The sequence below is a fragment of the Mirounga leonina genome, unplaced genomic scaffold (genome assembly GCF_011800145.1).
Source record: "Mirounga leonina isolate KUSES-001 unplaced genomic scaffold, KU_Mleo_1.0 Mir_175, whole genome shotgun sequence".
In the NCBI taxonomy this organism is placed as follows: domain Eukaryota; kingdom Metazoa; phylum Chordata; class Mammalia; order Carnivora; family Phocidae; genus Mirounga; species Mirounga leonina.
In genome coordinates, this window is record NW_023270453.1 from 30,677,520 (window position 1) to 30,692,915 (window position 15,396).

Below are 15,396 nucleotides of genomic sequence, written 5' to 3' on the forward strand. Positions count from 1 at the left end.
GCCGGGCAGGAGCAGGCCGCGATGACCCGGCGAAGCGGCGAGGCAGAGGGGCCGGGGGCTAGCGACACAATCCCCGGCGTTGTCGCGGCGAAGGCTCCAGTCCCAACTCCGCACTCGCGACGACAACGGCGGCGGCGGCTCAACCCTCCTCGTGTGTGCGAGCGGATCTCCTCCCACCCAACCCCAACCACCTCGGACCGCCTCAGCGCCAACCCCACGCCGGCGCGGATTGACCCCGCCCTGCCACCCGTACCTTCGCCTCGGTAGTTCTTGGCCCTGCCCTTCCCAGTTTCCGGCTATGAGGTGCTGCAGCAGATGGAACTACGAGTTCCGGCAGCACCCGCGCGCCCCCGCTGCGGTTTTCCCGGGGGCCGACGGGAGTCGGAGTTCCGAACCCCAGAGCAACCGGAAGCGGCTCCGGCTCCCGGCAGGCAGCGCGAGGAGGCGGAGGTCCAGTCGTCGCTCGGCGGCCCCACCTGTCACCCGGTGGGGGCAGGGGTGGGGGCGCGTCCTTGCGCGACACTTCGGACCCCGGGGTGGTCCTCGCCGTCCTGTTGGGCACAGGATGCGGGGAAACGGACAGCAGTTCTAAGGCGCAAAACACAGCGCTCCCCTCCTGGAATTCCTTCCTTCTCGCATCACCAGCCTGTGCGCTCTCTGCTTCCCAGTCTTCCTACCTTGTGCTCTCTTTCCACCTTCCTTCTCCCCGCCCCCAGCCAGATTTTGCCCTACATTTCAAAGCCGACGCTTCGCGTCTTACATTTTGTGTATTCATTTGGTAGAAGAGAATAAAACCGTGAGACAGTACAACTTAAACTGTAGTGTGGCTCGTAAAGCGCTCGGGCCCAGGCTCTGCCCCGGCACAGGGGATTATTAACTGGGAACTTGGAATGACTCACCGTCTGTTTGACTAGTCATTTAAAGCCTTCACCCAAACTTTTCCATCCCTCCCTCCTCCCGGCCAAGGGCCTTGCAAATTAAACAGAGGATTGGCCTATTCCATAATGTATCCAGCTGTATCCAACGAATACGGTTATTTTGATGCGTCCAGCTTCTATATGCACCATCAGGTGAAGTGTTTTTCTTCTGAACAATGGGATTTGCTCGAGTATTCCCGTAGTGTTTTATTGACTGCTTCTCACGCAGGCAGACTGAGTTTAGGTAAACATGGGGGTGGGGGGAAGCGAAAGATAAATACTTGGACTCAATTACATGAAGTAGGAAAATAACGTTGTTCTGAGTACCTGTTAAGTTTTCCTGTAATTCACCCATGCGGAGCCCAAGACGGGGAAAAACATATTGTTGATATTTTTCTCCAAGGAGTCTAGACAGAGTGTAACTAACCTGCTAAAAATCACAGAGTAAAGGCGTAGACACACAGAGAATAGATGTTTCTTAACAACCGTATGTTACAGTCCAAAATCCAGATCTAGATATGAATTTAAAATTTAAATACCTGTATCTTAAAAGAGGATCCAGCCCATTAATGAGACAGCTCAGAAACAAAGCTGTGTCAGGTACCTTTCAAAACAAATTCTATGCTAAAGTGGTTTGAAATTCTGTTTAATATTAAACTAGCAATTTTTATGAATGCTTTTTTTTCTTAAAGATTTTATTTATTTGACAGAGAGACACAGCGAGAGAGGGAACACAAGTAGGGGGAGCGGGAGAGGGAGAAACAGGCTTCCCGCAGAGCAGGGAGCCTGATGTGGGGCTCAATCCCAGGACCCCGGGATCATGACCTGAGCCGAAGGCAGACACTCAACGACTAAGCCACCCAGGTGCCCCTTTTTTCCTAACTCTGAATACTTGAGATATCAAGTGCTGTAAATGTGAAGAAACCAGGGACCTCCATTGTAACAAGCCTGGCTTTAAGTTTTTCTTCAGATCTGTGGTCAATGCTCCCTGAAATCTTCTGGACATTGATTTTTCTTTTTTTCCACGACAGATGATGTATTCCCCAGATTAATAGAAAGTTCAGGTTACAGCCTATTAATACAGTTCTCTGAAGACCCATTTAAATCTTTCTTAAGAGTGTCCCACTTTAAAGTTGGTATTAAGTGATTGCCCTCGAATTTACTCAGAACTTATTAACAATTGATATAAAAACTCCTTCATATAAGGGAGACCTGCATTGCTATTGAGATAAATATTTTTATCTTATATTCACAACAGGAAGAAAATACAGTGTGTCCAAAATAAAGTGCCTTCTCACTCAAGATTGGCACTCCCTCACCTACTCCTAAAAATGTCAACACACACACACACACACACAAATGTCAAAACAAACAGCTGACTCAAAGAGTGACCCATACTGTCCTCCAACTGCTTTATCATTGGATGCCATACTTCAACGTGGATCACCCATAGGGCACTGGATGATGGATCCCTCTTAGGTTAGCTCTTCACATCAAATTAAATTAGCAGCGTCTTTGTGCCTGAGGGCTTTTTCTAGAGATAAAGACAAAAACTGCTGAGACCCGCTGCTTAGTAAAGCAGTTGATGTCAGGTCCCTGAATAGGATAATTATGGAAATTCAGGAAAGAATCCACTCCAGTGGTTTTCAAAAGCCTTGACCTGCCAGGGTTGAAGCACTGCTCCAGCAGGAAAGTGAGAAGCTCTTCTTGATAATTGTTGTTGTGCTAAGATTGAGCGACTTGAGGTCAGCATCTTTTCATCTTCTTTATATTCCCAACGCCCGGTATGATGCCTGGCATAGGAAACGTGCTTAACAAATGTTTCACTGAGTGAATCAGTGCATCAGAAGGAAGTTTCTGGTGATACTGCCCTTTTATACTTACTTAGGGCTGTTGAGACACAGGACTATCAGCTTTGAGAGTTTTCCCAAGGACATCCTGCTCCGTGCTGTGATGCACACACAGGGTTAGCCTGACCACCGCTGTACTTTACAACACCATGCTTATTCAAGGTCTGAGCCGTTCCACGACAGAGAATTCCCATCTTCTGACGCAAGCCCCACCAGCTGGCATTCCTAGTATTCTCTCTTTTTTGTTCTCTGCCATCTTCCTCTCCTCACTTAGATATTCTGCCTTTAAAGTGAATCAGGGGGCACCTGGGTGGCTCAGATGGTTAAGCATCTGCCTTCGGCTCAGGTCATGATCCCAGGGTCCTGGGATCGGGTCCTGGGATCGAGCCCCGCATCGGGCTCCCTCCTCCGCGGGGAGCCTGCTTCTCCCTCTCCCACTCCCCCTGCTTGTGTTCCCTCTCTCGCTGTCTCTCTCTCTGTCAAATAAATAAATAAAATCTTTAAAAAAAATAATAAAGTGAATCAGGGTCTCAGCACCTGCCCCTTTTAATTTACCACACAGTACTTTGTTTTGCTTCTTTGATCTAAAAGCTTATTTTTTAGGGGGCACCTGGGTGGCTCAGTTGGCTAGGCATTCCACTCTTGATTTCAGCTCAGGTCTTCATCTCAGGGTCGTGAGTTCAAGCCCCGCAAAGAGCTCCACACCTAAATAAATAAAAGTTTTTCTTTTATGCTTCTGAACATGAGGCTGATACGAAAAGTCATGGCCATCCCAGGGGTTTAGCGGGTGAAAACATGTGCACACAGGTAGCAGGGCCACTCCTGGAAATGTTTTCTGTAGAAATACGAGTGCAAGTGTAAAAAGCTGTCCTTTTCAGCATTTTTGCAGCAGCTCCAAAACAGAAACAACCTAAATGTCCGTCAACAGGGAAATTCTGATTAAATACATGATGGATAGCAACAGTATGGAATAATATGCAGCTATCAAAAAAGAGTGACACAGACTAGGTGCTGATTATAAATCCATTTATAATATATGATGAAGTAGGCAAGAGCAATATATCTTGTATGTGTAGAATATATAGCGGATCAGTGTATCTAGTGTAATCCTATTTCTTTAAAAACACCTAGATTTTTCCTCTCCCTGGAATGCTCCTTCCCTAGATCTTCACCTCTCCAGCTCATTGTCATTCAGTGCCAATGTGTCCTGAATGGCTCAGGTCATGATCCCAGGGTCCTGGGATGGAGCCCCACATCGGGCTCCCTGCTCAGTGGGGAGTCTGCTTCTCCCTCTCCCTCTGCCATTCCCTCTGCTTGTGTTCTCTGGCTCTATTTCTCTGTCAAATAAATAAATAAAATCTTTTTTAAGAAATAAAAATGTCTTTAAGTTACAAGGTGGTCTCCTAGCCACCTTGGCCCTCCACCAACCCACATCACTCTCTACCCTCTTGCCCAGTTTTATTTTTTCAGATGCCTTATCACAATCTGAAATTCTTATTTGTTCCCATGCTTACTACCCATCTCCTCTTACTGGAAAATTAATTCCACAACTCTGTCTTATTTGCTATTGGTGTTCTCATGGCCTACAACATTGCCTGGCATGGATAAAGTGCTCAGTAAACATTTGAGAGAGAAAGAGACATATGTATCTCTTTGTATGTTAAAAAACTTTTTAAAGTGTGAATAGTTACATATTAAATTGTTAATGGAAGGTGTATTTGTGGGGTGGGATTGGATGTGGAATGGAGAGCAGCTAGAAGAAGAAATTGCAATTTTTTTTACTATACTTTTATGTTTGGACTTTCCTACAAGAAACAAATCGCTTTAAAAAATTCTTTCATCAGGGTGCCTCGCTGGCTCAGTCTGAAGAGCATGCGACTCTTGATCCTGATCTCAGGATCGTTAGTTCAGAGCCCCATGTTAGGTATAGGGATTACTTAAATAAATAAAACTTTTTAAAAATGAGGTGAAATTCACATAAGATAAAATGAACTATTTTAAAATAAACAATTCAGGGGTGCCTGGGTGGTGCAGTTAGTTGAACGTCCTACTCTTGGTTTTGGCTCAGGTCATGATCTCAGGGTGGTGAGATCAAGCCCCACATCTGGCTCCATGCTCAGCACAGAGCCTGCTTGAGATTCTCTCTCCCTCTGCCCCTCCTGCTCATGCTCTCTCTCTCAAATAAATTTTTAAAAAATTTATTAAAAATAAATAAATAAATAGGGGCACCTGGGTGGTTCAGTCGGTTAAGCCCCTGCTTTCAGCTCAGGTCATGATCCCAGGGTCCTGGGATCGAGCCTCACATCGGGCTCTCTGCTCAGCTGGGAGTCTGCTCCTCCTTCTCCCTCTGCCTCTCCCCCGGCTTGTGCTCTGCTCTCTCTTGCTCTCGATCTCTCTCAAATGAATAAATGAAATCTTAAAAAAATAAATAAAAAGTAAATAAAAAATAAAAATAAATTAAGAAATAAAAATAAAGTGAACAATTCAGTTGTAATCAGTGCATTCAAAATGTTGTGCAACTGCCACCTTTGTCCAGTACCAAAACATTTTTATCATGGCACAAGGAAACCCATGACTGTTCCAGGAATGGTTCCCATTCCCATGGAAACATGCTCCCCATTCTCCTATCCTTCCTGCCTCTGACAACCACCAATCTCCTTTCTATCTCTAAGATTTACCTATTCTAGACATTCATATAAAAGGAGTTACCCAATAGACAACCTTTTGTGCCTGGCTTCTTTCACTTAGCATAGAGTTTTCAAGGTTCATCCACACTGTAGCATGTATCAGTACCTCATTCCTTTTCATGGCTGAGTAATATCCCATTGTAGGCATGTACCACTGCTTATGTATTCATTCATTCAATGACGAGCAAATTGCTTTTGTAACTTAAAGACATTTTTATTTCTTAAAAAAGATTTTATTTATTTATTTGACAGAGAAATAGAGCCAGAGAGCACAAACAGAGGGAATGGCAGAGGGAGAGGGAGAAGCAGACTCCCCACTGAGCAGGGAGCCCAATGTGGGGCTCCATCCCAGGACCCTGGGATCATGACCTGAGCCAAAGGCAGACACTTAACCATCTGAGCCACCCAGGTGCCCCACTTAAAGACCTTTTTTTTTTTGAAAGATTTTATTTATTTATTCATGAGAGACAGAGAGAGAGAGAGAGAGAGAGAGGCAGACATAGAAGCAGGCTCCCTGTGGAGCAGGGAGCCCGATTCAGGACTCGATCCCAGGACTCCAGGATCATGACCTGAGCCAAAGGCAGACACTTAACGGACTGAGCCACGCAGGCGCCCTAAAGACATTTTTTTTTTTTTAGATTTTATTTATTTATTTGAGAGAGAGAGAATGAGAGAGAGCACATGAGAGGGGGGAGGGTCAGAGGGAGAAGCAGACTCCCCGCCGAGCAGGGAGCCCGATGTGGGACTTGATCCCAGGACTCCAGGATCATGACCTGAGCCGAAGGCAGTCGCTTAACCAACTGAGCCACCCAGGCGCTCCCTAAAGACATTTTTAAAAAAAGGTTAAACAGGTGAAATTCCAGTAAGGTATAGAGTACTTAATTGCATTGTGGAATGTCAATTACCTGTGTTTGACAGTGTACCATGGTGATAGAAGATGTTACCACTAGGGGAAGCAGGGTGATGGGTACATGGGACCTCTTGTAATATGATCTTAATTTCTTGTGAATCTCTAATTATTTCAAAATGAAAAATTAAAAGTTTAAAAACTCTCATACTAACAAAAAGCCATGCTTTCTGGTCTCTTAGAGACCACTTAGAGTTACACAGACTTTAACCTTGGTTCCCAAGTTTTACCAAAAGGTTTTTTCGGCCTTCCTTAATTAAATGTGGACCAGGGGCAGCATTGGGGAAAGGCTGTCTTTGTTTTTGTTGTTGTTGTTTTGCACCTTTGAGAATTTTATAAATACAGAATAGTACAGAGACTCACAAACACTCACATACCTACATAGACTCCTGAGATTGTCAACTGCTAACATCTCATCACCTTGTTTCATGTTTTAAGATCAGAAATAAAACAATTCCCATACAGGGACGCCTGGGTGCCTCAGTCAGTTAAGCGCCTGCCTTCAGCTCAAGTCATGATCCCAGGGTCCTGGGATAAAGCCCCACATCCCACATCAGGCTCTCTGCTCAGTGGGGAGCCTGCTTCTCCCTCTCCCTCTGCCGCTCCCCCTGCTTGTGTGCACACACTCTCTCTCTCTGTCAAATAAATAAATAAATAAATAAAGTCTTTAAAAAACAAAAACAGGGGAGCCTGGGTGGCTCAGTTGTTGAGCATCTGCCCTCAGCTCGGGTCGTGATCTCAGGGTCCTGGGATCGAGCCCCGCATCGGGCTCCCTGCTCAGCGGGAAGCCTGCTTCTCCCTCTGCCACTCCCCCCTGCTTGTGTTCCCTCTCTCGCTGTGTCTCTCTGTCAAATAAATAAATAAAATCTTAAAAAAAAAACCAAACAAACAATTCCCCTACATGTATTGCCTCTTTTACCCCCATCCCAGTTCCATCCTACCCCTTCAAAGAAAAGGCAACCACTATCATATATTTAATATGATCCACCTAATTTACTTTTTTTTTTTTAAGATTTTATTTACTTATTGGAGAGAGAGCAAGAGTAGGGGGAGGAGCGGAGGGAGAGGGAGAAGCAGGCTCCCCGCAGAGCAAGGAGCCCGATGTGGGGCTCCACCCCAGGACCCCAGGATCATGACTGAGCTGAAGGCAGATGCTTAACCGACTGAGCCACCCAGCCACGTCCACTTAATTTATTTTAAAACATGTTTACACATATAACATACAAGGCAATAAAAGATCACTGTAGTGTTTCACAATTTACATAGAATATATAAAGCCTACTTTTCACTTCCTGTGTTTGTCTTTTAACTGCTATAGAATAACTCCATCTATGTTTATACTTCTTTTTTATTTGTCCATTTTCCTACTGAGAGGCTGTTAGGTTATTTCCAAACATGTTTTCTACCAACGGTACTTGTACAAGTATCAGAATCCTTTCAGAAAACAAGTTACAGAAATTTCCATTCAAATTAGATTTAGCCATGAGAAATGTATTATTTTACATAACCATGTTAAAAATTCAACTGGTTAAATTTTAAAGATCTTATTGGCTTTGTTCAATGATTCATGAATTAAAGAGCTTCCCATCTAGCAGACAGAAGGGAGCTCAAAGAGCTGAACAAAATGAAAGACTTCCACAGGCAGAAGGGAACAGGACAAGGAAATCATGCTAGCAAAAAGGAAGATTGGAGGGGCGCCTGGGTGGCTCAGTTGGTTAAGCGTCTGCCTTCAGCTCAGGTCATAGTCCTGGGGTCCTGGGATCGAGTCTCATCTGGCTCCTTGCTCAGCAGGAAGCCTGCTTCTCCCTCTCCCACTCCCCCTGCTTGTGCTTTCTCTCTCTCTGACAAATAAATAAATAAAATCTAAAAAAAAAAAAAAAAAAGGAAGATTGGTTGTGGCAAGTCACTTTCCTTTGGCAGATGGCAGAGGTCTATCAGGCAGATGACCTCATTAGTGCTGACCAGGTGATTCCTGATTAACTGATTTAAGATGCCATTTCTGGGAGAGGCCAACTTAACTGAAATTAAGTCTCAGTTTGTTGATGTGGGCTTAGCATAAGTGACTCTATTCTAGGCCTGTTGTCTTATTTCTAACAATAAACCCTAAGATAAGACTGACTTCTTAGTCCATTAGGTCAGGAGCTTAATGACATCATCAAGGGCCTGTTCCTCCATTTATCTGCTGCCTTGGATGTTGGCTTCATCCTCAGGCGGGTCCCAAGACAGCTGCAGATCCCCAGGTGCCAAGTCCAGAGAAACAATCGACAGCATCTCATCCTGTGGCTCTCCTCTAAGAATGAGGAAGTTTTTCCCAGAAACCCTCCAGGAGGTATCTCCCCCATGCCATTGGCATGAATTGCATCCGATACCCATTCTTGAAAAGGACATCTCTTTGTATTGTGGTAAATATACACGAAATAAGATTCACCACGTTAACCAATTATAAGTATATAGCTCAGTGGTATTAAGTACATTTTACACAGTTGTGCAACCATCACCACCATCCAGCTCCAGAACTCTTCCATTTTTCCAACCTGAAATGCTATACCCATGAAACCCTAGCTCCCCATTCTCCTCTCCCCCAGTCCCTGGCAACCACCATGCTATTTTCTGTTTCAGAGGGACTTCAGCTACTCTAGGCACCTCATATGAATGGAATCCTATAGTGATCCTATACAAATATTGTATTACTTAGCATAATATCCTCAAGGTTCATCCATGTTGCAGCATATGTCAGAATTTCCTTCCTTTTTAGGGCTGAATAATTTTCCAGTGTGTGTGTGTATTTTGTTTATCCATTCATCTGTCAGTGGACACTTGGGTTGCTTCCACCTTTTGGGAATAATGCTGTTATGAATTTGAATGCACAAAAACCTGCTCAAGTCCGTTTTCACTTCTCTTAGGTATGTACCTAGAAGGAGACTTGCTGAATCATATGGTAATTCTATGTTTCATTTTCTAAAGAACCTCCATACTGTTTTCCATAAGGCTAAACCATTTTTTTAAAAAAGATTTTATTTATTTCCTTGAGAGAGAGAGAACACAAAGGAGAGTGAGAAGCAGACTCCCCGCTGAGCAGGGAGCCCAATGCAGGGCTCAATCCCATGACCCTGAGATCATGACCTGAGCCAAGGGCAGATGCTTAACCGACTGAGTCACCCAAGGGCCCCAAGGTTAAACCATTTTTTTTAAAGGAGATATTATCTTTATTTTTTTTTAAAGAATTCATTTATTTGAGGGGTGCCTGGGTGGCTCAGACGGTTGGGTGCCTGCCTTCTGTTCAGGTCATGATCCCAGAGTCCTGGGATCAAACCCCGCATCGGGCTCCTTGCTTAGCGGGGAGCCTGCTTCTCCCTCTCCCTCTGCCTGCCGCTCCCCCTGCTTGTACACTCTCTTGGTCAAAAATAAAATCTTTAAAAAAAAAAAAGAATTTATTTATTTGAGAGAGAGCATGAGCAGGGGAAGGAGCAGAGGGAGAGGGAGAAACAGACTCCCTGCTGAGTGCGGAGACCCATGTGGGGCCCAATCCCAGTACCCCAAGATCATGATCTGAGCCACCCAGGTACCCCACGGCTAAACCATTTTACATTTTTACCAGCAATGCACAAGTGTTCGATTTCTCCGCATCCTCACCAGCATGGATTACTTTATGTTTTGTTTGTTTTAATAATAGCCATCCTAGGGGCTCCCGAGTGGCTCAGTCCGTTAAGCATCCAACTCTTGATATCAGCTCAGGTCATGAGATCGAGCCCTGCGGGATTAAGATTCTCTCTCTCCTCACCTCCCTCTGCCTCTCTTAAAAAAAAAAAAATAGGGGTGCCTGGGTGGCTCAGTCGTTAAGCATCTGCCTTCGGCTCAGGTCATGATCCCAGGGTGCTGGGATCGAGCCCCACGTCGGGCTCCCTGCTCAGCGGGGAGCCTGCTTCTCCTTCTCCCTCTGTCTACCACTCTGCCTACTTGTGCTCTCTCTCTGTCAAATAAATAAATAAAATCTTGAAAAAAAAATAGCCATCCTAATGAGTGTGAAATTATATCTCACCGTAGAAAGGGGATTCCTTAGACCAGTGGTTTGCACTGTTGGTTACACATTAAAATCACCTGGGGGAGGGCACCTGGGTGTCTCAGTTGGTTAAGCGACTGCCTTCGGCTCAGGTCATGATCCTGGAGTCCCGGGATCGAGTCCCGCATCGGGCTCCCTGCTCGGCGGGGAGTCTGCTTCTCCCTCTGACCCTCCTCCCTCTCATGCTCTCTGTCTCTCACTCTCTCTCTCTCAAATAAATAAATAAAATCTTTTAAAAAAAATTAAAAAAAATAAAATCACCTGGGGGAGTCTTAAACAACCCATCTGCAGACTCTGATTTAATTGGTCTTGGGTAAGACCTGGGCATTGATACATTTTATTTTTATTTTTTTTTAAGATTTTTAAAATTTATTTGTCAGGGGGAGAGGGAGTGAGAGAGAGCACACAAGCAGGGGGAGCTGTAGGCAGAGAAAGAAGCAAGCTCCCCACTGAGCAGGGAGCCTGACACGGGACTCGATCCCAGGACCCTGGGATCATGACTTGAGCAGAAGGCATCCACTTAACTGTCTGAGCCACCCAGGTGTCCGTGGGCATTGATACCTTTTAAATATGAGGCCTCTATGTGAGGCCAAGCTTGAGAACTACTGTCTAAAGACAAATCATCTAGCAAAAAAAAAAAAAAAGTATGTTGGGGAACCGATTACAGCATTCAATACCACTCAGAATTGAAACTACAGTGTCCTTAGTAATTGATATGTATAGCTAACTCTAAATTATGCATAGAAATTTAGAAGCAGGTAGCATGTTAGCCCAGGTAACCGTAATGGGTAGAAAATAGGACTTGCTGCTTAATTTCCTCACCCAGCAAATATTTTGGTAGAATTGGCAACAAACACTACGGTAAATCGACTGCTTCTGCACTTTGGCTAGACTTTCTCCTTCATGTGGTTGGTTTTTGTTTTTACCAACTTGTTGAGATTCCATTCACATGCCATACAATTCACCCATTTAGAGTATACCGCTCAGTGGTGTTTTAGTATATTCACTCTTGGGCAACTGCAGCCAAATATCACGGTGTTTGTTTGTTTTTGAAGTCTGGATGAATAGTAATGCAGTTTGGACTGAAATGACCCAACGCGCTGACATCAAGCAGAAAAGAAGCAGAAACAGGGGGTCTTGATGAGTCACAAAATCCATAAGCAAAGAGGACCGCAGTGTGCAAGGTAAGAAAGGTAATGAAACACTGAATGGATAGCAGATGACAGGGATGTTAAATTTAGTAATTCCAGCACAAGCACAATGACTTTGAGCCCCAGAGCTCTGTCTGAAGGAGTCAATCAACCAGTTCTTGCGCAGAAATTGGCTTCCTCAACCAGCTCCTGTGGGTTAACCGCCTGTTCAGTGGAAGTGCTATGAAAACCAGTTGTTCTGGTTTTCTCAGGACTGGGAGATGCTTCCATGAGTCAATCTTCTATGTCCCTTTGTAGGCTTCATTTTCCAAGACCATCCACCCAGGGGAAATGCTTGCTTTCAGAGATCTTAGCCAATATAATCCCAGTGCCCTCTGTGACTAAAATCCGGGAGGTTTAATGATTGCTGACCCCTGCTGGCTTTCCCTGTAAATGGTTTGCCCCCTGAAGCAGAGGCAGATACCAGGACATTCCACCCCCCCAGGAGCTGCCTGTTTCCTCAGCTTGTCCCAGCTCTGCTCCCTGTGTTAGCAAAGCTTGGCTATTAAATGGTATCTAAGTGGCCGCAGTCCCCAGGTTCCACTAGCCTATGATATACATTTGAAATAGCTGTCTCATTGCTAATGATTATCTCATTACATCCCCTTTGTGAGTGCCAAAGACCCATAATGGAGAGCACAGAGAAAGTCTGATAATGATCCGTTAACTCAGATGAAAAGTTGATTCATTCTGCAAAAATCAGGGCTCATTATTCCCGAGGTATTAACATATTGCTTATTATGTTTTGCCTCTAAGAGCCTGGCCAGCTTCATTCCAGGGTCCCGGCCTGTTTGCACAGACCCCTTGTGAGGGAGGGGGTGATTTATAAGTGGGATCAGGAAAACAACTCCAGTAGCTTTAAGCTAACCTAGTAAATAATGTGTATGTTTTGCAACTATGTAATAATAGCAATTGTTATTTAACCATTTTCATGGTACAATTTGTTGGCATCAAGCCCTGCATCCAGCTGCCCGCTCAGCAGGGAGTCGGCTTGAGATGCCCCCCCCACCCCCACTCAGGCTCTCTCTCAAATAAATAAATAAATAAATAAAATTTTTTTAAATAAAATAAAAAAAACATTTTGTTTATCCATGCATCTTTGGATGGATACTTGGTAGTTTCCACCTTCTGGCTACTGGGAACAATGCTGCTAGGAACGTAGATGTACAATGTATTTATCTGGGTCCTTGCTTTCAGATCTTTTGGGTATATACCCAGAAGTGGGAATTCCTGGATCATATGGCTATTATCTTTATTATTTTTTAATTATTCATGACATTTAAAAAAAGATTTTATTCATTTGAGAGAGAGGGAGAGAGAGCATGCATGCGCACGAGGGGGCAGAGGGGCAGAGGGAGAAGCAGAATCCCTGCTGAGCTGGGAGCCCTGATGTCCTGGGGTTCCATCCCAGGACCCCGAGATCATGACCCAAGCCAAGCCTAAGGCAGCTGCTCAACCAACTGAGCCACCCAGGCGCCCCTGGCTATTATCTTTAACAATAACCTCCAGGTCTGCATGTATTATGTCCATTGTCAAGGGAAGAAACAGAGTTCAGAGATATTGAATTACCTGAACCCAGGTCTGTCAGACTGCAAAGCTATGGCTCATTCTCTACATCCTCACACATGATCCTAACATCACTGGTGGGTCTTGATTAGGGATTCAATCAGAAATTGCACAAGTCAGTTTCTCTAAAGAATGCCTCTTAATGCTTTGCTTTAACAAATAAGCTATTTTCTGATCAGTTGGATTGAAAATGAATCTCTGGTTTAAAAATGTCACTGATTCCATCAGAATGGCTGAGTATTCTAAAAATGTCACTGATTCAAACTTCCAAAGAAGATTGGGAGCATTTTATAACAAAAGTAGGAACAATAATGCCAAAAAGCATAAAACGAGAGCAAAGTGAGAAACCAAGATAAACAAAAGGGAGAAGGGGGAAAGGGTATCAAGATTTGCTGAGCGAGGGGCGCCTGGGTGGCTCAGTCGTTAGGCGTTTGCCTTCGGCTCAGGTCATGATCCCAGGGTCCAGGGATCGAGCCCCACATCGGCTCCTTGCTCAGTGGGAAGCCTGCTTCTCCCTCTCCCACTCCCCCTGCTTGTGTTCCCTCTCTTGCTGTATCTCTCTCTGTCAAAATAAATAAATAAAATCTTTAAAAAAATAAAAAAATTAAGTATAAGGGTGCCTGGGTGGTTCAGGAGGTTAAGCATTTGACTCCAGCTCAGATCAAGATCTCAAGAGTTGTCTGCTAGAGATTCTCTCTCCCTCTCCCTCTCCCTCTGCCCCTCCCACCCCCCTTGAAAATAAATAAATAAATCTTAAAAAAAAAAGATAAGTATTCCCTTTTTGCATAGAGCATTTTCACCAAAACAAACAAACAAAAAACCAAGTAACTATGTGAGGTTTTAATTAACTTGATTATGGTAACATTTCACAAAGTATATGGGTATCAAATCATCATATTGTATACTTTCAACGTATATATATATATATATATATATAGTTTTTTTTAATTAAGTATAGGTGCACCTGGGTGGCACAGTCAGTTAAGTGTCGGACTCTTGGTTTTGGCTCAGGTCATAATCTCAGGGGAGTGAGATCAAGCCCTGCATCCAGCTGCCCGCTCAGCATGGAGTCGGCTTGAGATGCCCCCCTTTCCCCCCACACCGCTCATGCTCTCTCTCAAATAAATAAATAAATAAATAAATAAAATCTTTTTTTTAAATAAAATAAATGAAAAATAAATGAAATAGAGTTGGCACACAACGTGACAATAGTTGCAGGTGTACAACATAGCGATAAGGATATATGTGATGTTTGCGCACCCAAGTGTAGCTCCCATCTGTCACCATACGACACAACTGCAATACCATCGACTACGTTCCCTACCTAGTACCTTTCACCGCTGTGACTTACACATTCCCTCGCTGAAAGCCTGTACCTCCCACTCCCCTTCACCTTGTTGTCTATCTCCCCACCCCCCCAAACATATTACCATTTTGTTAGTTATACCTCAATAAGGCTGAAAAATAAGACAGCCGGAAGCAGCTATAAAAGTGTCTTGCATAGATTTCCACTGTTACACAAATCAGACTTTATTTTATTTTTTTTAAAGATTTTATTTATTTGACAGAGAGAGACAGCGAGAGAGGGAACACAAGCAGGGGGAGTGGGAGAGGGAGAAGCAGGCTTCCTGCGGAGCAGGGAGCCCAATGTGGGGCTCAATCCCAGGACCCTGGGATCACGACCTGAGCCGAAGGCAGACGCTTAACGACTGAGCCACCCAGGTGCCCACAAATCAGACTTTAAAAAAAAATAAAGTATTTCAAACACAAGCTGCAGAGAAATAGCTGAGCAGACACCTGCCCACCTCTCACTTAGAGTTCACAAATGAAAACAGTCTGCAGTATTTGCGTCAGGGCTCTTGTAAAAATAACAGGCTAACTGACTAAATAAAATGTTATATATACAGCTAAAACCGTGGCCTCATTCCATTTCGTTCCCTCTTTCTTCTAGGGTAAAGAATAAAGAAAAGAACAGGGGGCACCTGGGTGGCTCAGTCGTTGGGCGTCTGCCTTCAGCTCAGGTCATGGTCCCAGGGTCCTGGGATCAAGCCCCACATCGGGCTCCCTGCTCGGCAGGGAGCCTGCTTCTCCCTCTCCCTCTCCCCCTGCTTGTGTTCCCTCTCTCGCTGTGTCTCTCTCTGTCAAATAAATTAAAAAGAAAGAAAGAAAGAAAGAGAGAAAGAAAGAAAGAAAGAAAGAAAGAAAGAAAGAAAGAAAGA

General features: G+C 44.4%; 1 protein-coding gene across 1 annotated transcript in view; it reads left to right on the top strand.

The window, feature by feature from the left end:
- Positions 1-21: 21 nt before the first annotated feature.
- Positions 22-15,396, top strand: part of TNFRSF17 (TNF receptor superfamily member 17) — a 74,553-nt gene continuing 59,178 nt past the window's right edge. The window contains 2 exon segments of the mRNA XM_035022484.1: positions 22-263; positions 316-431. Coding sequence (XP_034878375.1) covers positions 22-263; positions 316-431 — 358 coding nt within the window.